General features: G+C 37.6%; 2 protein-coding genes across 2 annotated transcripts; one reads left to right on the top strand and one right to left on the bottom strand.

The window, feature by feature from the left end:
* Positions 1 to 1,579: 1,579 nt before the first annotated feature.
* On the bottom strand, positions 1,580 to 8,444 carry kif25 (kinesin family member 25). The gene is made up of 15 exons (XM_034528078.1): positions 8,376 to 8,444; positions 8,177 to 8,242; positions 7,218 to 7,334; positions 6,855 to 6,996; positions 5,244 to 5,347; positions 5,068 to 5,153; positions 4,930 to 4,969; positions 4,775 to 4,842; positions 4,619 to 4,693; positions 4,286 to 4,432; positions 3,801 to 3,977; positions 2,945 to 3,099; positions 2,598 to 2,846; positions 2,056 to 2,211; positions 1,580 to 1,731 (listed from the first exon to the last, which is right to left on the bottom strand). The coding sequence occupies exons 1-15, from the start codon at positions 8,442 to 8,444 to the stop codon at positions 1,580 to 1,582; spliced, it is 1,803 nt and encodes a 600-aa protein (XP_034383969.1).
* A 501-nt stretch (positions 8,445 to 8,945) lies between these two features.
* ccdc167 (coiled-coil domain containing 167) lies at positions 8,946 to 15,111 on the top strand. The gene is made up of 4 exons (XM_034527615.1): positions 8,946 to 9,062; positions 9,211 to 9,305; positions 9,459 to 9,511; positions 14,175 to 15,111. Exons 1-4 carry the CDS (start codon positions 9,012 to 9,014, stop codon positions 14,291 to 14,293), a joined length of 318 nt encoding a protein of 105 aa, XP_034383506.1. The 5' UTR covers positions 8,946 to 9,011; the 3' UTR covers positions 14,294 to 15,111.
* The last annotated feature ends 8,261 nt before the right edge of the window (positions 15,112 to 23,372 follow it).

Below are 23,372 nucleotides of genomic sequence, written 5' to 3'. Positions count from 1 at the left end.
TCAGATATTGTTTGTCAGATGTAAACAAAAGAATGAACGTTAAGAATAAAAGTTTAATTCTCACTTACACTCACCTTCAGAGCGTTTCTCCTCGCTCCTTCTCACCTCCCCTCTCTCGTGTCTCTTTCTTCCCAGTTGTCTGTCTGAACAGAGGATGTTCCTGAACCTTTCACGTTTATTATCTTGTCACTTTCGTTATAATCGTATCCATTTTTTTTTTTTAGTCCCGCCACTCTTTGTCCTCTAAGCCTGCAGCTTCAAAAAAGCTTTGGGCTTTTGAGCTTTCGTGTCACGGTGGCACACGAGATCCGTTCCTCACAAACATGTCAGCTTCTGGTCCTCGTGGATTAGAACTTCAATACATCGTGCAGCATGCTGGCAGGAGGAGGCGCGTCTAAAGTGTGTGTACAGCGAGTTATTCTGCTCACGCTCGGAAGATGTCCAACTGTTACACCTTGGAGGAAATTGCCTGACTTGTTTACCCCCAACAGACCAAATAATCATCAGCTGGTGCACCTTATTATCCTCCTGATGGGTTTTACCACATTCAGCAAAACATTGTACAGCTCCTCACGTGCTGCTCCAAATAAGTCACTGAAACAAAAGCTAAAAATAATACCATCTTGCCCTAATGCTAAAGGGATTGTGTGTGTTCCTCTTTGCAGTAATCTACACAGCGGCAGACATCTTACTGGAACAACCCCCCACGGGGAAGGAGTTTGTATGGAAAGCCTGCTGTGAGCATAAACTTTATATGAATAGTTTATTTTTAGAGGGGCTGCATGATGTATTATTCAAACACTGTTTTAATTACCTAATGACAATACGTTTCGCACTACATTCTTTCTGTAACAGACAAAGAGACAAATTATCTGCACACCAGCTCTTTATTTTAGAGTTTTCTACTAAAACTATGCTATCAAGGCGTTTAAAAGATGTATAATGTTTAACCCCAAAAAAAGTTGATGGTTACAGACACAGAAGAACATTAGTACAAGTACTAATTAAACATAACTACACCTAGAACACTAAAAAGAAGAAGGCATGGCATGCAAGTACTGAAATGTTTTCCAGCAGAATACATGGAAGACTACTTCCGTCAGAAAGCCTTTGCATGATACAGAACTGTTGACTTCATCTACAGCTAAATGAACGTGGAAATTAAAAAATAAAGTCAAAATACCATGGTTTCATACTAATTTGAGTTATCATTACCCAACCTTTGTGTAGTTTCATTGTCAGCCATAACTACTCAGCACCCTTGGTAATTGTCAAGGTTATTTACACATTATTAATGTGTTTTGCATTCAAGCAACATACAAGTATGTTTGGCTTCAGATAGCCCCATAAGACATTTAATGCTACCAAGATCTATTTAAAGACAGAATATATCACATTTCTGGCAAAACCCCATTTATGTCCTAGTTAAAGTAACAACTAAGAGTAAGAAGGGCCTCTCTAACACGGAACAATAACATAATAACAATAACACCCTCAAATCGGTGTTGCTGGCATGATTGTGACAGGATCCATGTTGCCACAGCATCTGCAAATAATGAAATATCTCTCCTCTGTTTGGTCACTTAACTTTGAGGGTGGGATTCTTCCTTCGCGGTAGCTCCTTCTGGACCTGACGGGCCCGCGAGCCGAAGCCCAGAGACTGCAGCGACTCGGTGATGAAGCGCTGCGTGGGAGAGACGCACAGCATCACCAGCAGCTTGGCATCGCCACCTGGTGGAGAAGAACAAGAGGAGATTCAAGCCAGAGGTGGTTTTAAACAATAAGGAAAAGATTAGATTGAATCGCATGCATTGTACTTTTGTTTCTCTATCATTATTGGGCATGGAACAATACTTCTCCCAGAGTATTTTGAGTAAGTCTGGGTCTGTTTATATGTGTGTATGCTAGAGATAGGGTTACCATACGAGTATGAGGAATCTCTCAGCTAGATGAAGACATTCTGAGTTCTAACAAGTCATTCTCATGAAAAGCAGACATGAGTCAAAGGTCATATAACAGAGAGGGAGAGTGTGTGTGTGTGTGTGTGTGTGTCACCTATGGCATCCTGTAACAGATGAGTGAGTTTGCTGTTCCTGTAGGGGACGTGTGGTCTCTGCTCGGCCAGAGCTCCCAGGACATCGGACAGAGCAGAGAGACTGCGGTTTATACAGGACACCTCCCACAGAGCTGCACCCGAAACTCCAGACATACCTGGACACACACACACACACACACACACACACACACACACACACATATTAATCCGACCTAAAGGTAATCGATAGCTCAGTGAACAGGCACTGGGTGTATTGGGTTCAGTGACCTTTCGCTTAAAAAGGTAAATACAAAGACCTCCATCTTCAGCTTTGTTTGTACTGTGAACCTTTATGTAGATGCATCATTTGATATTTCATGATGCAGAAACCAAGCACCATATTCGGCTAAAAGTAACACCAAGTTGGAACTGAAAACGGTGGTGAGCTTACTTTGAATGGTATATAATTCTGGGTATATTGTTCTGTTATAACGTTGCCTAGTGCAAGACATTTAGGAGCCAAAGTTGCCGTGACACCGGCAAGGCCTGGAGCTTCTCTCACCGACACACTCGCTACCCGCCAGGTCCACCAGCTGCAGCTTGGTCCTGAAAGCAGCCTGAGAGATGCTGGGCCTGGGGGAGGGACATGGAGAATGGGAAGGGGAGTGGCATGGAGAGGAGGGCGTGCTTGCGAAGAGATGATCATCAGATGAGTGGTGGGCATCAGGGTTGGCACGCCGACAGCGTGGACTCCACCACTCCTTCCGAGTGGTGCGCTGCATGTCCTTCTTGGCACTCTGTAGCCTGCGGGCTACAAGAAAGAGCAATGAAGTCACACCGCGGGAACGCGTGGCCGACCGGCGTGTCATTTATGCTCATGTGTGAGTCCCTTGTGCCAACGCGTCTCACCCAGGGCCAGAGCGTTGGGGCTCTTGGAGGAAATCGTGAGGGTGACAACGAGGTGGGAGCGCGAGGAGTCGGTGTGCACGAGGGTGGGACAGTGAGCCCTGAGCTTTAAAACACTGCTGATGATCTGCATCACCTCAGAGGCATTATGCACAGTCCTGTGAAACATATGAAACGCAGACACTATCACCCGGCCTTTTAGTCTCAAAGCTGTCATAACCACATGGTGATCTATGTCCCTCTCAGCTCTGTGGAGGGGCAGCGTCTTTTAACTTTGTGTTTTGGTTTTCCTGCCCGCAACTTTACTGATTGGTTCCCTCGCACCACTCGGACAGTGTTGTTTTCAGCCACAGCAAGCAGCTGTTTTCACTATAAAGCGCAGCTGAAGAGCCGGACACATGCCCTCATCAGGTGGCTCGAGACACAACTCAAAATGAATGATAATATTGCTCCTTGTCAGCAAGATATGTGAATAAGAGACTTTTTTGGAACAAGTTAGTCCGATCAACATAAAGGTCGATAATAATGTTGTTACAGCCCGTCTTAGATGTCCCAAGTGGCCCACAACATACGTTACGTTTTAAGACTTTAGGGCTTGGGGGGCCGAGGATCGCAGCAACAAACTGAAAAACACATTTAACAACCAGTTGCCCATTTACAAATTCAGCAGCTACGGAGCAACATTAGCATTTAGTTGGAGCTGTGTTTCTGGCCACTTTACTGGTCACAAACTAACTTTTGAGAAACATATCTGAGAACACAATTCTTTTGGGTTCTTTATTACAATGGACCCCTTTCCCATTACACAGCATTTGAGTCATTTTTCTGCACCCAGTCACTCGGCTCCGGCTGTACTCACTCATGTGTGAGGGAGGTGACCTGGCTGGTGCCAGAGGAGGTGGTGATGACGTCCCGGCGCTGGTCGGCACTGTTGCCCTGAGCATCTCTGGCCAGAAGGTCAAGCACCTCGTTGTTATACACCTCCATCACTGATACCTCCACTGTGAGGCTCTCTGCGGGCTTCTCAGAGATCAGCCTGGGACACACACACACACACAGACACACAGACACACACACACACACACACGGAAACATAAAGAAAGGATCAAAGTTCAACCCAATTATATTCTATTTCAACTCCCAAAGCACATTATGAATTCATGGGCTGTATATGTTTTTTTATTTATGATGCTTTCTGAAGGACTGAATCAGAATACAATAAAGTGGACCAGCTCTACAGTGGTTTTCAGCACACCATGAAAAACACATTTACTACCGAGTTTAGTCAATATGCACTTTAAATATCACAAAAACAAATGAATAAAAAATGTATTTCTTTCTCACCGAAAGAGCTCAGCAGCAGCTTTGGGGATAATACCCTGCTGTGCCTCCTGCTGCGTCCCTGAGTGCTCCTCCAGCAGCTGGGATCCCATCATGGTGTGAGTCTTCCCACTGCCTGTCTGCCCGTACGCCATGATACACACATTATAGCTGCAGGGAAGACAGAGAAATAACATTCAATTCATGCTGAAGCCATTCATATTATGCCATTTGTCACGTATTTAATTGTTTCTTCTTCATCCACACCCGGTGGTGTTTAATGAATACAGTGAATGAATGAGCGAACACATCTGAATGATATTGATATAGCCCTCCGTTGTCTGCTTTCAGGCTCACCCGTCCATCAGGGAAGTGAGGAGCGGCTGGACTTCCTGAAACACGGTCTCCTGTGAATCCTCTGCTCCGTGCACTCTGGAGGAAGCACAATCATAATAATCATGAAGGAACAGAATATTTAATGTGTGTGTGATCCATGTGAATGTTTGATTGTACCTCTCAAACTCAAACATCTTGCTTTGCAGCGGCATCCCTGGTTTTATGCAATTCACCATCACCGTGTCCTTAGAACAACAAATGAGGAATAACAGAAAAGAACTAAGCAGCCTGATCGCAGCAATAAGACACAATAAAGAGTCTCATGAACTCACATCGCTGATTGCAGAGACCACTTCTTCTGATGACATCGGCCTGAGAGAGGAAAGCGTAGCTTTTCAAGCACAGTGCAACTCAAACCCAGCTATCTTACAGCATTTCATGCTGCCATGATGGATCATGTGGTGACCCACCTTGATCCAGACGTGGAGGACTGGACGTGGTCAAAGGGAAGAAGCGGTCGCACCCTGCAGTGAACTCGGATGTTCCCTCTCAACTCCTGTAGCAAAAACAAAGAATGACAATGAAGGTCAATATCAGAAGCTACTGTTTTGCCCATTATCTTCTGACACTTCAAATCGGCCCTCACCACCAGTGCGTTATGGAGTTCTTTCCTTCGCTGCCTCTCTGCCCTGCACCTCTCCCTCTCCTCCTCCAGAGAGCGCTCCAGAGCTACAACACCAGCTTGCAAATCTGGGCAGGGAGAGCAGAAAGAAAGTTACGGGAAAACCATCCAGTCAATTTTATATCACTGATTGGGGTTAAAGGTTAAGCCAATTAGTGCAAGCATGTTGAGACAATAAGGAACACGACCGTAGTTTAAAAGCCTGCAGTGGATTCAACCGGGTCAGATGTTGTGGTCAATTTGGTGCAGTAAAAAAAAAAAGTCTAGCTCAAGGTATTTTAAAGGCAGAAAAGTGGATGAATTAATTATTGTCTTTGTAAAAATCAACTCCAAAGCCAGAGGCATCTGTTCTCTGGTGTAAATCTTTGAATCCAGGCCATGTCTTTAATCCTGGAGTACATACACACACCTAGCACCAAACAACTCCTTTCACTCAGGACAGGCTGAGACGTTCAAGAATAGCCTGCGTTGAACTCAAATAGAACAGAATATTGCAGAGGGATTTTTCTGTGTTTTAAGATTATTTCAAACATACATTTTCCTCATTATTCCACCGATCAGTTACAAAATAGCTTAAATATCTTCTTTCATTGTGAAATAGTCTGTACTTGTAAGCCTAATACTCAAATAAATACTCACTCAAAAGTGGGTACAAAGTCAGCCATACAATATATTAAATAATTATGAGGAAAAAGAGAAAATAAAATCCAACGTCAATTGAATGCATTTCTATTTAGTCACGGTGAGTATCTACATTTTTACATTCTCCCTTAACTACCATCAACAATATAAAGACAATAAATAAATACTTTGTTTAAAGCAGCTTGCAGCATTACAGCATGTACTCAGGAAGATCAGTTTTAACCAATCATCAGAGCCGTGGTGAGTAGCCGACTTGCAGGGCTGCATTAGAACAAGTCCACCTTGGACAACCTCGAAGGGCCGTGTGAGAGAGAAGATGGGAGGGGCCGAGAGGATTACCATAAAACAGAGCTTAATAAAGATACAGCCAGTACATAACCTGTAAACCACTTAAGAATTGAGAGAGAGGGGGAATGAGTTAGTGAATAGACGAGAGACGTAGAAAATGTGATAGCAGGAAGGAGGGGCAACAAAATGACCCTTTAAATAATGTCTTCTAAAATCAATGAAATAAATTCTGACCGTTTGAAAACTCCTCTGTGGTTTACAATACCTGGCAGCACCTGAGTAGACTGAGTAGCGTAACAAAACTCTGTTGAGGTTAGTAAGTTGATAGTTCGTTGTAACACCCACGGGACAAAAGCACTATGTGAACTGTGGTTGCTCCTGTAAAACGTTACGTAACAACAGATTTGGCACCTTTAAATTGGAAAGTACTTGAGGTCAAAGATAAGGACAGAGCTGCACTAGCTGCCTGCTTACCCACCCTGACTGCACCCTGAGTCCACCATGACGCCCAATGTATCCAAACATCTGCCAAAATGGTGCCAAGCCGTACACCTAAATTCCAGCCTCAAGAAGTTACTTGAGAATCATACACCTAAGGATGACGCCAGAGAGGCCGCGTCTATTGCGTCACACTCAGATACTCACTCTGAACCTCGTTTCCACGGTGACCATTCAGAGAACAGCTGGCTTGCTCTACTTTTTCCAGCAGCTGCTTGCTCTGCTCCTCCAGCTCACTGGAAAAACTGAAATAAACTGCGAAAAGTTCACTCAAGTCCTGCTTCACAGCCTGCAACAAACACACAGAGAGGACAAATGAATTGTGTTCGGTCTGCGTGTGTGTGTGTGTGTGTGTGTTTGTGTGTGTGTGTGTGTGTGTGTGTGTGAGTGTTTCTAAGCTCCCACACTACTTCCCTGTCTTGACTGTGTTTGCTACATAGTGAAACGTCTCAACAGACGTGAAGGCAAATCACAACCCACCACACAACATTCATCTCAGTGCATTTGTACCTGGACCTCAGCGAGTAGTTTGGCGAGGGCAGTCAGGGTTATCTTCTGAGCATCCCTCTGGTGCTGATGATAGTTCAGGGTCTCCTCTTCATGGTCCCGACGGAGTTTCCCCAAACACTGAAAAGGAGAACAAATCAATATACTTATTCTGCACCACTGTGCCACTTCATTTATACTTTGTGCCAAGCTACAGTATGACTATATCCACAGCATGTGTCATGTGATGCTTCATTTAATTCATCAAAGTGTGAGTACATTGCATATGTTTTTTGAGAGGCTGATTTGTTTGTCAACTGTTGAGTGATTAAGAACATAGAATGCACATGAAAAAATGCAGCGGTGTTGCGTCTGTATGACTTCTTTCTCGTTCTATAAGTGAATTTACTGAAAAGCATTAAAGCACAGACCATACATGGCAACTCACATTTAAAATAAAACGTGTTTGACATTATCCAGTTTCATTATTTTGTGCACATTGATTAGCAATTGGATAGAAAGATCTTAAAGAAGCACAGGCGTAATAATCAACCTTTAATTGATATTCATCTGTTCCAATAATACACACAATATCAGGACCCTGGATAGCACTCTATATCATTGTCATTCATTACACATTATGACTAATCTGTTTGAAGTGTTGGTATTGGACACGAGAAGTTCTGGTTCCATACACGATAATTATAATCAAATACAGAGTGGGCCTCTGATGAATCTTCACGTGAAATGACATCACATGATTCAACTCTGTGGTCACCGAGGTGGAATTTTGAATTGAAGCCAAGAGGCACAAAATGAAAAGAGACAAAAAGCCTTCTTGAGCAACTCATGAGGTCAAGGAATACATATAATATAATATGCCCATCAATCAGTACAGAATAGAATAGAATAGGGTGATCGGGGATTTCCATAGGCCTTAATGGTTTAACCCTGTAAGTAATGAATAGCAGACATCTTATTACCTCGGCGAGTCTTAAATGGAGAATAGCATTCTCTGTCTCCAGTTCCAGTATGCGCTCCTCTTTACTCTGAAAACACAGTGAAATATTACAAAGTGTGGAGTTATTTTGAAATCATACATGGGTTAAACTACAGTACAAGTCCGTTCACAATCTCTAATACACTAATCTCGCATTGTTAATGACACCAGCAGTGCTTTACCCTCAGTTTGTGCTCCAGCAGGTATACCTGATGCGCAAATATTTGGTCCCGGTTTACAAAGAGAGGCATTTTGTCCTCAAAGAAAACACGCTCGTGGAGAAGAGAATGGATGCCTCCTCGTATCTCTCCTTCACAGACGACCAAGTCTCGTCCTGTCGAGTCGAATGATCCAATTAACAACCGCCAACAACAAATCGCAGCCACACTCACCTGTCTGCTCCTCGGTGGGGAGGAGGATGACCGTTTCCGGTCACTCCGGCAAGGCTATTTATTTCTGGTGGCATTATTTCTTTTTATTTGGCGTTATATTATAATATAATTTTTGGGGATCTTCTGAAAGTGAAATAAAGTCTCAAATTCCTGCCCGGTATTCCTAATTAAAAGAGGTTGCCGTAGTTAAAAACCCTCCATTGTTCCAGTCTTAGTGAGAACATTTTCCAAGTTGATGCAGAAGGACTCAACTTCAACAACACGCTGGTCTCTGTGAATTATGGAGAATGGACGTCGCTTCCAGCCGACAGAGGGCAGCAACACCTCTGAGGAGACGCGTTGAATTGAAAGGAACGAAGAAGAAAATCACTTCCGGGCACTCGCAGTTTATCGCGCAGGGTTTGCTGCGCTAGTTTGTGACACAAAATGGCTAAATTAAAAGACAAAAGAAGAGAGAAAATGAGTGTCGCCACTGAGGTAAGACGTCGGAAGACATGTCCTCACTTTTAGCTCCTTAACAATATCTAACGTTGAGTGCGTAACGTAACGTCAAACGTGTCATTCATTCTTAACCTATTGCGCAATAGCTGAACGTCATCACCTGAAGTGTGTGTACGTGTTGCAGATTGACCGTTTGGAGGAGCGGCGCGCGCGTTGCAGAGACAACCTGGAGAGGGCGGAGTTCAAGAGCAGGAAAGAGGAGCTCTCTGACCAGGACAAGTGAGGATGATGGTGATGGAGGAGGAGATAGTGACGGTTAAAAAGACACATCATTAATAACGCTCTTAATAGCGTCTTGTTCAGATGATGGAAGCTCACTGAGGTTGCTGCTCGTCTGTTTGTCTCTCATGTCTCATCCTCTGCGCTCCACAGGCAGTATCTGGAAGACGAGATGACCATCATTAACGAGCGAGTGCTAAAGTTAGGTACGTCTATATCCACGAATGCTTATTCATATTGGTCAAATAACTGCAGGTATATATTTTGCAAAAATACAATTTGGACATCGTGATATGTCTCCACTGTGACTGAACCAGTTCCTTGCATGGGGGCATTTTTGTGAGAGTGTTAATCCTATGAATTGGTACAATTCTGAAGTGTGCACTAGTAAGATTGATAAGGCTACATAATTTCGGTCCATTTACCATGTATTGTATATGACACAAGTATAGACACGAATACAGTTAAAACTAGAACATTTCGCAGCGTTACTCTGCCTCAGTCCAAACAAAGCTCTCTGAGTACGGAACGTCTCCATATGACAGATTTATTTAGTTACATTTAAAGTTACAGTTACAGTTATATTTAAAGTTACATTTAAAGTTACAGTTACATTTAAAGTTACATTTAAAGTTACAGTTACATTTAAAGTTACATTTAAAGTTAGTTACATTTAAAGTTACATTTTAAGTTACAGTTACATTTACATTTAAAGTTACATTTTAAGTTACAGTTACATTTTAAGTTACAGTTATATTTAAAGTTACAGTTATATTTAAAGTTACAGTTATATTTAAAGTTACAGTTATATTTAAAGTTACAGTTATATTTAAAGTTACAGTTATATTTAAAGTTACAGTTACATTTAAAGTTACATTTAAAGTTACAGTTACATTTAAAGTTACAGTTACATTTAAAGTTAGTTACATTTAAAGTTACAGTTACATTTAAAGTTACATTTACAGATATATTTAAGGTTAGTTACATTTAAAGTTACATTTTAAGTTACAGTTACATTTAAAGTTACATTTACATTTAAAGTTACATTTAAAGTTACATTTAAAGTTACATTTACATTTAAAGTTACATTTAAAGTTACAGTTATATTTAAAGTTACATTTAAAGTCACAGTTACATTTAAAGTTACAGTTACAGTTAAAGTTACATTTAAAGTTACATTTTAAGTTAGTTACATTTAAAGTTACATTTTAAGTTAGTTACATTTAAAGTTACATTTTAAGTTAGTTACATTTAAAGTTACATTTACATTTTAAGTTACATTTAAAGTTACAGTTATATTTAAAGTTACAGTTATATTTAAAGTTACATTTAAAGTTACAGTTACATTTTAAGTTACAGTTACATTTAAAGTTACAGTTACATTTAAAGTTACAGTTACATTTAAAGTTACATTTAAAGTTAGTTACATTTAAAGTTAGTTATATTTAAAGTTAGTTATATTTAAAGTTAGTTATATTTAAAGTTAGTTATATTTAAAGTTAGTTATATTTAAAGTTAGTTACATTTAAAGTTAGTTACATTTAAAGTTACATTTAAAGTTACATTTAGTTACATTTTAAGTTACATTTTAAGTTACATTTTAAGTTACATTTTAAGTTACATTTTAAGTTACATTTTAAGTTACATTTTAAGTTACATTTTAAGTTACATTTTAAGTTACATTTTAAGTTACATTTTAAGTTAGTTACATTTTAAGTTACATTTAAAGTTACAGTTACATTTAAAGTTACAGTTACATTTAAAGTTACAGTTACATTTAAAGTTACAGTTACATTTAAAGTTACAGTTACATTTAAAGTTAGTTATATTTTAAGTTAGTTATATTTTAAGTTATATTTTAAGTTACAGTTACATTTAAAGTTACATTTAAAGTTACATTTAAAGTTATATTTTAAGTTATATTTTAAGTTAGTTATATTTTAAGTTAGTTATATTTTAAGTTAGTTATATTTTAAGTTAGTTATATTTTAAGTTAGTTACATTTTAAGTTAGTTACATTTTAAGTTAGTTACATTTTAAGTTAGTGACATTTAAAGTTACATTTAAAGTTACATTTAAAGTTACATTTAAAGTTAGTTACATTTTAAGTTACATTTAAAGTTACAGTTACATTTAAAGTTACAGTTACATTTAAAGTTAGTTACATTTTAAGTTACAGTTATATTTTAAGTTAGTTACATTTTAAGTTATATTTTAAGTTACAGTTACATTTAAAGTTACATTTAAAGTTACATTTAAAGTTATATTTTAAGTTATATTTTAAGTTATATTTTAAGTTATATTTTAAGTTACAGTTACATTTAAAGTTATATTTAAAGTTATATTTAAAGTTATATTTAAAGTTATATTTAAAGTTATATTTAAAGTTATATTTAAAGTTATATTTTAAGTTATATTTTAAGTTAGTTACATGTAAAGTTACATTTAAAGTTAGTGACATTTAAAGTTACAGTAACATTTAAAGTTATATTTTAAGTTACAGTTACATTTAAATTTATATTTTAAGTTATATTTTAAGTTATATTTTAAGTTATATTTTAAGTTATATTTTAAGTTAGTTACATTTAAAGTTATATTTAAAGTTATATTTAAAGTTATATTTAAAGTTATATTTAAAGTTATATTTAAAGTTATATTTAAAGTTAGTTATATTTAAAGTTAGTTACATTTTAAGTTAGTTACATGTAAAGTTACATTTAAAGTTAGTGACATTTAAAGTTACAGTAACATTTAAAGTTATATTTTAAGTTACAGTTACATTTAAATTTATATTTAAAGTTATATTTTAAGTTAGTTACATGTAAAGTTACATTTAAAGTTACAGTAACATTTAAAGTTATATTTTAAGTTACAGTTACATTTAAAGTTATATTTAAAGTTATATTTTAAGTTACAGTTACATTTAAAGTTATATTTAAAGTTATATTTTAAGTTAGTTACATGTAAAGTTACATTTAAAGTTAGTGACATTTAAAGTTACAGTAACATTTAAAGTTATATTTTAAGTTACAGTTAAATTTATATTTAAAGTTATATTTTAAGTTACAGTTACATTTAAAGTTATATTTAAAGTTATATTTAAAGTTATATTTAAAGTTATATTTTAAGTTATATTTTAAGTTAGTTACATGTAAAGTTACATTTAAAGTTAGTGACATTTAAAGTTACAGTAACATTTAAAGTTATATTTTAAGTTACAGTTACATTTAAATTTATATTTTAAGTTATATTTTAAGTTATATTTTAAGTTATATTTTAAGTTATATTTTAAGTTAGTTACATTTAAAGTTATATTTAAAGTTATATTTAAAGTTATATTTAAAGTTATATTTAAAGTTATATTTAAAGTTAGTTATATTTAAAGTTAGTTACATTTTAAGTTAGTTACATGTAAAGTTACATTTAAAGTTAGTGACATTTAAAGTTACAGTAACATTTAAAGTTATATTTTAAGTTACAGTTACATTTAAATTTATATTTAAAGTTATATTTTAAGTTAGTTATATTTTAAGTTAGTTACATGTAAAGTTACATTTAAAGTTACAGTAACATTTAAAGTTATATTTTAAGTTACAGTTACATTTAAAGTTATATTTAAAGTTATATTTTAAGTTAGTTACATGTAAAGTTACATTTAAAGTTAGTGACATTTAAAGTTACAGTAACATTTAAAGTTATATTTTAAGTTACAGTTACATTTAAAGTTATATTTAAAGTTATATTTTAAGTTAGTTACATTTTAAGTTAGTTACATGTAAAGTTACATTTAAAGTTAGTGACATTTAAAGTTACAGTAACATTTAAAGTTACATTTTAAGTTAGTTATAGTTAAAGTTACATTTAAAGTTAGTTACATTTTAAGTTACAGTGGCGGCTCGCGCACGTGGCAGCCCCCGAGCGTGCACGTGTTGGTTAACGCACGAAAAATCTTCTGAAACCCGAACAAAGATTTTGTCTAAACTGTGCTAGCTATGAAAAAATGTGCTTCGCATAGTCACACCGAATAAACGACATCTAGAAATCAGGAAGGACTCAATCGGTCAAAGAAGTGATTCACTCCTGAAAAGTCACAGAAAGCCCCTGCTTGATATTAGTATAGTCTTTAACTATACATCTAGTCTGCCATTGCTGCAATATTTCATCAGCAGAGCAATTGCAGGTGTTGTTGCTTCATGAGGTTTCACTTTTCATGGAACTGGTAGCTTGACAAACACCTCTTACCAGTGGTGTTTGTCATTTCCAGACAAGGAGCTTTTAAAGTTACATTTAAAAGGTACAGTTACATTTAAAGTTACATTTACATTTTAAGTTACAGTTACATTTAAAGTTACAGTTACATTTAAAGTTAGTTAGTTACATTTAAAGTTACAGATACATTTAAAGGTACAGTTACATTTACATTTTAAGTTACATTTAAAGTTACAGTTACATTTAAAGGTACAGTTATATTTAAAGTTACATTTAAAGTTAGTTACATTTAAAGTTACAGTGGCGGCTCGCGCACGTGGCAGCCCCCGAGCGTGCACGTGTTGGTTAACGCACGAAAAATCTTCTGAAACCCGAACAAAGATTTTGTCTAAACTGTGCTAGCTATGAAAAAATGTGCTTCGCATAGTCACACCGAATAAACGACATCTAGAAATCAGGAAGGACTCAATCGGTCAAAGAAGTGATTCACTCCTGAAAAGTCACAGAAAGCCCCTGCTTGATATTAGTATAGTCTTTAACTATACATCTAGTCTGCCATTGCTGCAATAGGTGTTGTTGCTTTATGAGGTTTCACTTTTCATGGAACTGGTAGCTAGTACATAGTAGCGCTCTCTTACCAGTGGTGTTTGTCATTTCCAGACAAGGAGCTGAAGACGTTAAGAGGAGAGAATCGGAAGAACATGCTGCTGTCAGTGGCTCTGCTGGTAGTTGGCGCGTTCTTCTACTACGTCTTTTTCTACAACGAAGTGGACTCGTGATACCGCCTGGTAACTTAAGTGCCACCCTGTGTCTTCATAGAACAACAACCTCAGGACAAGGTTGTTATGAGATGATCTATGAGGTTCAAGGGGATGAAAGACACGAGAGCTGTGTTGATGAAATACCTAATTTCTGCCTCTAGATCGCATTATTGTTATCATACTGGGTTTGATGCACATCTTGGACTACTAGAGTAATACATGTACAAGATAATATTGGGGTAAGTGAGTGAGGCATTTTTCTCTTGTATACAGTCGGTTTTCATTGCTGTATAAAGATGTCACTGTATATTATAAAATTCTACATGAAGAATTTATATACGACAGTTTGACCCCTGAATGAACAATTAAATACAACGTTTATAAAGTTTGCCTTGTGCCACAAATAAACCAAAGTAATGTTGCTTTTATACAATATATCAAAGATAGGCTTCATTTAATGGTGCCAATCCAGTGTGCGTGTCTTTTCAGTCACATAAATGATTATGTGTAATGATAATGCACATGGCAGTTATGGATGAAAATATTTGATCCATTTAGTTTTCTCTTGAAATGAGTTGTACAGTGGGTTTATTAACTGTTACACCATATAGAGAACTTGAAGAATGTAATTGTTGTTTTTGATACTCATGTTGCCCATGCACCACCTCCTGGTAAAAGATGAAAGATGATAAACATGTTCACAAATGTCTTTTCTTTTTGATACGCTTGCGAAAAATGAGAGTATGAGAACTGGGTTTGAATATAACTGATCTGTTTGTTATTTGGTCTTTTATGCTTTCCTTCATGAATAAAAACACGTGATAATATTTTTTAAAGCATTGTTTTGTATTTCATAGGCCCATATAAAACTTTTCTAAGAAGAGTTCATCACATGATTCATATTTGGCCCAAATTCACAATAATTGGATGTGTCACTTTTGAATAAAATTAAGATATTATTTTATTTATTTGCACAATTCAAACAATAAAATCACAACAGAGATAAATGAATATCACAGTGCAGGAAGAGACAAAAAGCCAACTGGGCTTATTTGAAGCCTCCACCGACAGTGGTATGAAAAAGTTTGGGCACCCCTGATCATTTTCAAGATTTTCCTTTATGTGTCATTGGTTGTTCGGAACAGCAATTTCAATTAAATATATCATATAGCAGACAAACACAGTGATATTTAAGAAGTGAAATTAAGTTTATAGGATTTACAGAAAGTGCAATAATTACTAATTATAACAAAAGTAGGCAGGTGCATAAATTTGGGCACCCCAACAGAAAAATAACTCAATTTTAGTTTCATCAGTCCACAGCACCTTATTCCAAAATGAAGCTGGCTTGTCCAAATGTGATTTAGCATACCTCAAGCAGAAAAGGCTTCTGCCGCATTCCTCTCCCATACAGCATCTCCTTGTGCAAAGTGCGCTGAATAGTTGAACGATGCACAGTGACACCATCTGCAGCAAGATCATGTTGTAGGTCTTTGGAGCTGGTCTGTGGGTTGAGTTGGACTGTTCTCACCATCCTTCGCCTCTGCTTATCTGAGATTGTTCTTGGCCTGACACTACGGGCCTTAACTAGAACTGTGCCTGTGGTCTTCCATTTCCTCACTATGTTCCTCACAGTGGAAACTGACAGCTGAAATCTCTGAGCTATCTTTTTGTATCCTTCCCCTAAACCATGATGTTGAACAATCTTTGTTTTCAGGTCATTTGACAGTTGTTTTGAGGCTCCCATGTTGCCAGTCTTCAGAGAAGATGCAAAGAGGAGAACAACTTGCAACTGGCCACCTTAAATACCCTTTCTCATGATTGTCTTCACCTGTGTATGTAGGTCAAGGGTCAATGAGCTTACCAAACAAATTTGGTGTTCCAATAATTAGTGCTAAAGGTATTCAAATCAATAAAACAACAAGGGTGCCCAAATGTATGCACCTGCCTACTTTTGTTACTTTTGTTTGTAATTATTGAACACTTTCTGTAAATCCTAAAAACTTAATTTCACTTCTTACATATCACTGTGTTTGTCTGGTATATGATATATTTAATTGAAATTGCTGTTCCGAACAACCAATGATACATAAAGGAAAATCTTGAAAATGATCAGGGGTGCCCAAACATTTTCATACCACTGTATATAATATTTAAAATGTTACAAAATTACAAACATGAGTGGATTCAAATAAAATATAAAACTACTTTCCTGATATTGATTCTCATTACTTCACCTATAATAACCCAAGACTAGTTCTAAGTGTCTCCTCATTCAGTGTGTTCCCATTCAGGCCTGAAATAGGTTTAATCAGTGGAGTAATGGCCGTGTTTCTTTCACATAGATTCTCCTCGTCAAACTCAATTTACAGACAAAGATGTGTATCTATCTATTGATGAATTTTCGCTAATTGTAAAATGTTGCAGTGATTCTCTGGAGCAGTTGTTACCATATTCCATTCATACACCTTTTCTACCTGTTCTAAAACATAATGTATATAGTCTCCAGTTTTGGTCCAGTTCAAGTGATGGTTCCTCAAAAAGATCAATTTATTCTAAGACATATTTAAAACTAAGTAATGTTATAACTGTAGCTTTCTCCATCTACCAATTCGTGGCTCAGTTTCCTATATAAGAGAAAGCTGGAAATATTCTAATAGTTTTCAACTTCCCTAAACTGTGTGATACTCCATGCCCAATGTTCCTATTGAAAATCTTAAACTGAATTATAGATGCATGTCGGAAAAAAAGACTGCTAAAACAGCTGGTTGCTGTAGACTGATGTAAATGTGACTCAAACGGGAGGAAATTATGCATTTCTTTGGAACTATGTTCAGCTGCAGATTAATACATACTTGCCCTGCTGAGTATTTCCAGCAACACATATATTTCAAATCATTCCAGACTATTTCATTTGATGCACAGGGAAGCTCTTTGGTTGTTATGGGAGATCAGTAAAATATATGATGGGACAGGCCAGCAAACACCAGTTAGTTTGTCCTCCTACACGCTTTTATCACCAACACAGGCCGCTGCAGCTCGCCTACGCTCTCTCAATCTTTCATCCCCACATTAAACAAATGTAAACAAGCCCATTACGCAACACTTCTGTGGGATTTACAAGATTATTGTGGCCACTGAATATGTTGAAATATTCATTGTATAGTTGTGATTGAAAGTATAGCTCATTTAAAAAAAATAGTTTAAATGTGCCCTTCATAGGTAAAGTGTACAAAGTCACAAATTAGTCTGACTACTTTGGATATATATTCTGGATTTGATTTTTGAATACCATTTTAAGTATCTAAGCTTAAATACAATAAGATTAGCTGAGATTTCTCATTTATAATAAAAACAATTCATAAATGGTTGTGGGACTTTCAGTCCCACAACCATTTAAGTATTACTTTTGGCCAATTGCTACATTTGTTTCGTCTCAGATACATAAAGGTTACCGTCCCTATGCTTGATCCTGCAGGTCAGACGCCGACCTTGTGTGCGGTTTTGCTTTTCATGACACTGTGTTAAGAACATGACTTACAGGACAACTATTTTAAAACAGGTCTGTCTGAGCACCAAAAGGCCAGATGCCACTTTAAATTCATTTGGTTCTGAAGCAGTGGGACGTTTGAGCTCACCTGCTGCAGGTGGAGGTTCGGGGTCAGCGCTAAGGTCAGGTACCATTATGTAAGCTCGGTCATCTTTTCACGTATTGAACCTTCTTTGCTGCCCTTTTTGACCACTTCACTTGAGCCATGTGACGTCATAAAGGTTTTATATCAAATGTTTGGTCATGTTTCAATTTAGTTTAATATTTGTGTCTTGTCTGCCGCAAATAAATCTTGTCTTAGTGGTCGAAAGTTGACTTTTGTTAAATTGTTGTGGAGTTTTATGGATTTTAAAGCCCCGCCCAAATACAGGCGTTGCAAATTAGCATTGGCTATACATGCTGTGTTGTGTGGCATTTGTTTATGCTACAACTTTTTCCCTAAACAAAGGACCGTTTATAATATTTGAAACCTTAAACATACAGTAAGTATAATATTTGGGTTAACTACTGCAATGCTCTAGTTTCTGGTCTCCCTAAAAAGAATATATCTCAATTACAATGACTGTAAATCTCATCTGCCCGTGTGCTGAATGGGACCAGAAAGAGCAAAGTCTCCTTTGGCTGCCTGTTTGCTTCAGAATGAATTTTAAGATCTTTTTATTAGTTTATAAAGCGCTTGCTGGTCTTGGTCGATCTTCTTTATCGGATTTGCTTTTAGCCTCGAGGAACCTTCTAGAACCCTCAGGTCCTCTGAGAGTGACCTTTTACTTACTGGTGAGACGTCCTTTTATTACTCTGGCCCACGCCTCGAGAATAGACTTCCTGAAGGGTTCTGTCATGCTTCCCGGTCTCTGTTGGTTATTTCTGGTGTTTCCTTATCGTAAATTGATGATATTCACATCAACTTTTCTTACATTGTACAAACAAAGTCAGATTGATTGAATTGAGTAAATGCACTTCAATGCATTTCAGCACCACTGTCTGTGGATATCTCAATTTTTGTTGTCGACTTTACATCCCAGATGTAAATATTTATAAACCTGGAGTGTCAGTTTCGACTTAAAGCAACGTAAACCTCTGTGTTAACAGGAAGTCAGGTTTCGGCATTAAAACCACTTAGTTAGGTAAAGGATAAAAGGTTGAGGTTAACTTGAACGACTCATGTGACACACAAGTCACGTGACTATCGACTCACGTGACAAAATGTCAATATTTAATTTCACACGGGACACAAACTCGGTCTCCTGGACCAAAGTCCTGTAGTTTCTTGGACCCATTCATCAGCCTCCTGCCCACCTTGGCTGGACTATCTTGCTTTTTACATAATTTGTCCAGAGTGTCCGGCATACAACACACATACAGCATTAACATCTCATACTGATAATCATGCCCCATGTTTATCATGATGTTTAAATCACTCCGGCCTACTATGCTACGCTCATGCGACATCGTTACATTTTAAACTTTAACCTACAGCTTTGATCCTGAGTGACGTGTAAGAAGCGTATTTCTTTGACATCCCCGCATTAAAGCTGATAGTAAGGAATTAGGCCATCATGCTTAGATGATAATGAAAGTCATATTCTCGAGTCTTTAGGCTGGTCGTGGATGAATTGGCCCAAATTCTACATTAGTCACCATCGCTGTAGTCAGAGTGGTGAGTAAAGCTCTTATTAAGTCAAAATGAGTTTCTATTGAAAAGAAGATGAGACCAGTCAAGTAAAGGGGGATGGTGGGTAAGTGTCAGGTGGCACGGGGAAAGTTCATTAGTGACAGAAGCGCCTCTTAAAAGTTGAGCCGTCATGTTCTGAAGGTCTCTACCGTTCTGATCGTTCTGATGAGGCTGAAGGAAGGCGTGAGCAAGGAACCTCAGTAAGTGAACCGGCTGCAGATACCTTGAGCACTTGCCTTCTTATTATCATTATTAGGTCAAATTGACCCGTTTCACGATACTTTCTCTCCTTGCCTGAGTTGCTGTCTATATTGAGCACAGATAGGACCCCGGCATGACAAAATACTAATAATTCTTAATGATTTCGGTCACTTTGACCTGGTTGCAGGAATTGAAGCTTAATAGGAGTTAAATGGTCCAATTTTTCCTCCTGTGATCATTCACAGATTTTAAATTAAAATGGAATCAAAGCCCTCCTCTCCTCTCTTTTAGCCATGAATTATAACAAATTACAATTAATTGTTGTACAGTATCATAGAAGACTTATAAACAATAAAATAGTCCCCTTTAGTCTGTAAGGACCATTCAGAAAGTAACCTCCTGTCCACTCACCTGGCAAAGTGTCCAATACAGAGCACTAGAAGAAAGAAGGCCAATGTCAAAGGGGATTGAGCAGTAATATTGATTTGAGTGTTAGACTTGGGGTAATACATATTATCAGTTTATTTGACGTACATCTGATAGTAGATGATTAAACTATCAGTGGAGAAATCAACATAAAGACAGAACACTTTTTATCCCTATTTGGAAATGTGTTTCTTGATGTTTGATCCTTTGAAAAGCTTTCAACTATAAATGTACCTCCATTAGGAGGGGACACTGCCCTTTTTAGGGGTCGTTTAACTTCTAAAGTGAACATAATTAGCGTGAGTACAAAGTTGCAAACAGTGTGTTGCTGCCCTCAACATGTATTAAAGTCATTGTACCTCAAACTATCTCCCTGACTCATCATGTCACAGTGTTCTTTCTGAGAAAACCAAGGGAGAGGAGTTAATGCCCCCTGGGTCAGGTTTAGGGCTTCTCTCTCCCACACACACACTCACTCTCACACACGCACACACACACACACATCATGCAGGCAGCATGTACACTACAGCCAGCATAGCCCGCACATGCAATGCACACCCACTCAGAATCTGGTAAATTACCCATGACAAATCCTGGTAGGTTCCAGGCCACTGACAAGCACTCATACAATACAATCCTGTGCCCACATGCAGACACACACACACACACACACACACACACACACACACACACACACACACACATGATCAGGCCACAGACAAAGAGATGAAGGCAAGTGACAATAGCTTTTATTGCAAAGCAGTTTTTATGTAGCTAATGTGGGCTTGTCTGTCTGTGTGCTGTGCGTGTGCATGTGTATTTGTGTGTGTGTGTGTGTGTGTGTGTTTGTGTGTGTGTGTGTGTGTGTGTGTGTGTTCATCAGGGTAAAACAATCCAAAAGCCATTTAGGCGGTTCCAACGTTTTTCCTGGACACCACTGCGCTCTCCACGGTGTGCACTAATAAATGAATGCTAGTATTGATTTTCATTGAGTCTGTCATATTCAACCCTCTGTACTGTATCTCAAACAGTATTATGTAATAATGACAACCCAGAAGCAACAATATATGTATTTGGGTGATTACACAATCAATAAATCCAAAGTATTTTCCATCGAGCTGGTTATATGAACAATAGTAATGTTCCTATGGAGAGCATTTGCTCCTGCTGTAATTAATAAAGGGAATCATTAGACTGTGTACTTTGGTAATTGCCTGGAGCGTTGCTCAGGTCTTCACTGATCAAGCATTACATAATTCAAACAGTGCTAGCAGCCCCTATTTAGCCTAATGGATGTAATATCAAAGGGAAGACCATTTTTTGTGTTGTTAATATAAACCTTAGAAAAAATAAAAAGTCCACGTTGCTGCTGAGAACAGATGACATAGTTGCTAAATGTATTTAATGACTTTTTCTTTATGAAATAAGCTGTTGGTATAGTTTGCACTTTAAGCTGCAAGTCAGATATCAGACTGTGTGACTGAAATCAGGCTCTAGTGATGCAGATAGATATATGTAAATAAATGTGCTGGGTTAAATCAATACGCCTGTATACTGTATACTGATGAATCCTAGTGTTGTGTATTTAAAGTCTAATTTCAACATTATATCATGTTTTATGAGATATATAAATTCACACTAAACTCTTGAATATGTAGATATGAAATTCTACATATATTTCCAGTAATTGCACATCTTAAGCACAATAAATGCTTTTCTCTGAAGAAACTCCTGAAGATGTGAACCAGTAATTGACATCATAACTAATCACCATCAACTGTTGTTCTTGTGATATTATCATAATATATATATTTTTTGTAGATAAACAGATGATTTAAGTTTGCACCAGACCAGCCTGATGTAGCTCTTTAAAGAGCCATAAAATGTTAACAGTGTGTTTCAGAGGCTGTAAATCATTTTCAGAATGTGTTCATGCAAATTGATTAACTTCCACCTGATATATTACTTGGACGGTATGTGAATTGTAGAATGCCGGTATACAACAATGAATGCACGATGAAAGAAACATGTGCCATCTGAGACATTTGCGCTTTAAATAGTCACCTATTGCCACAAGTTCTCTTTCTGGGGCCTGTGAACAAACAGGCGGTTCCCATATTTGGTGGGTGGCCAAAAGCAACAGCTGTTGAGGTAGAGAAAAAAACAAGGTGAACAAACATCCCTCGCTCTCAGAGCGCCCAGGCCTCCGAGTGCGGTCCATTAGTGGCCTCCAGCATCCCTCACCTTTCCCCCACTTTGTGGTCCGCTTCAAACGGACTGAGGACGTCACAGCTCTCAAGACAGGAGATTATTACACTTGATAGTCCACACGAGGAGCAAGTGCAGTGATCCCTATGTGGCTGTTGTTTGAGAACTGTTGTTGAGGAGTGAGAGCGGGAACAAGAGTTGTGAACAAAATCCAGTTTAAAAAAAAAAAAAACTCATGTTAAAAAAAGCTCATGTGAAGTAGAAACGCCTGTGACTGCTGACATGTGACAAGGACAAGGAGGGCCCTGCATCATTATCATCTATAACAGACCAAATGCTGGTCCTGACGCGCCATATGGTTTGTTACACACATTGGAAACTGTTTAAAGGACAGGCAATTAAAAGAAATACATGGCAGGTGATTGGATGAACCATCTGTCAGTCAAACTCCTACCAAAGCCAGTCGGGAAAAGAGTAATACACTCCATCGAGAAAAGCCTTCAGAGCCATTCTTTGCAAGGGTTAGAGGTTAGAGGTTAGATTTGAAGCCTGACAAGATGAGTTCAGAAAGTACACACACACCCTACTGAGAGTCCGTTTCCTGTATCTGTGTCGCATTGGTTTCAACGTCGCCCCGCCCCTTTACGAGACAAGCGACAGAACCTGAGTTTATTGATGTGAACACAGAATATGATGGATTATTTCTCATCATATTCCCCAAAGTAAATATTGGACCCATTTTTCATAAAGCGTATTGTCTCAACATATTGACAGTGAAATGCCAGTTTTAGGCAGGGTAAAGCAGGGAAAATGTACTTTGTTCGACAATTCTCTCAGCATAGAAAAAAGCATTCTCGCACTATACTACTCCTGTAAATATAATTTATTGGACATCTAGGGTGGTGATTTAATAAAAAGCAGTAACAGCTTGCCATGTAAAAACATTTACAAGCGGAAGATATCTGTGTATGTATCCACACAAGCTAGCAGGCCTCCTGGTTGCAGCTGTATTCTTGTCCCTGTGTGGCACTGGGATGCCC

This window comes from Cyclopterus lumpus, chromosome 24 (genome assembly GCF_009769545.1).
Source record: "Cyclopterus lumpus isolate fCycLum1 chromosome 24, fCycLum1.pri, whole genome shotgun sequence".
In the NCBI taxonomy this organism is placed as follows: domain Eukaryota; kingdom Metazoa; phylum Chordata; class Actinopteri; order Perciformes; family Cyclopteridae; genus Cyclopterus; species Cyclopterus lumpus.
Note: the sequence above shows the minus strand (reverse complement) of the source record. Positions and strands in the feature narration are given on the sequence as shown.

Coding starts and splice junctions, on each gene's coding strand:
- kif25 (XM_034528078.1), bottom strand. CDS start 8,444: ATGCCTCTCTTTGTAAACCGGGACCAAATATTTGCGCATCAGGTATAC. Junction 6,997..7,217: donor AACTACTCGCTGAGGTCCAG/GTACAAATGCAC, acceptor TGTTTGTTGCAG/GCTGTGAAGCAGGACTTGAG. Junction 4,694..4,774: donor AAGATGTTTGAGTTTGAGAG/GTACAATCAAAC, acceptor TGCTTCCTCCAG/AGTGCACGGAGCAGAGGATT.
- ccdc167 (XM_034527615.1), top strand. CDS start 9,012: ATGGCTAAATTAAAAGACAAAAGAAGAGAGAAAATGAGTGTCGCCACT. Junction 9,063..9,210: donor AAATGAGTGTCGCCACTGAG/GTAAGACGTCGG, acceptor TACGTGTTGCAG/ATTGACCGTTTGGAGGAGCG. Junction 9,512..14,174: donor CGAGCGAGTGCTAAAGTTAG/GTACGTCTATAT, acceptor TGTCATTTCCAG/ACAAGGAGCTGAAGACGTTA.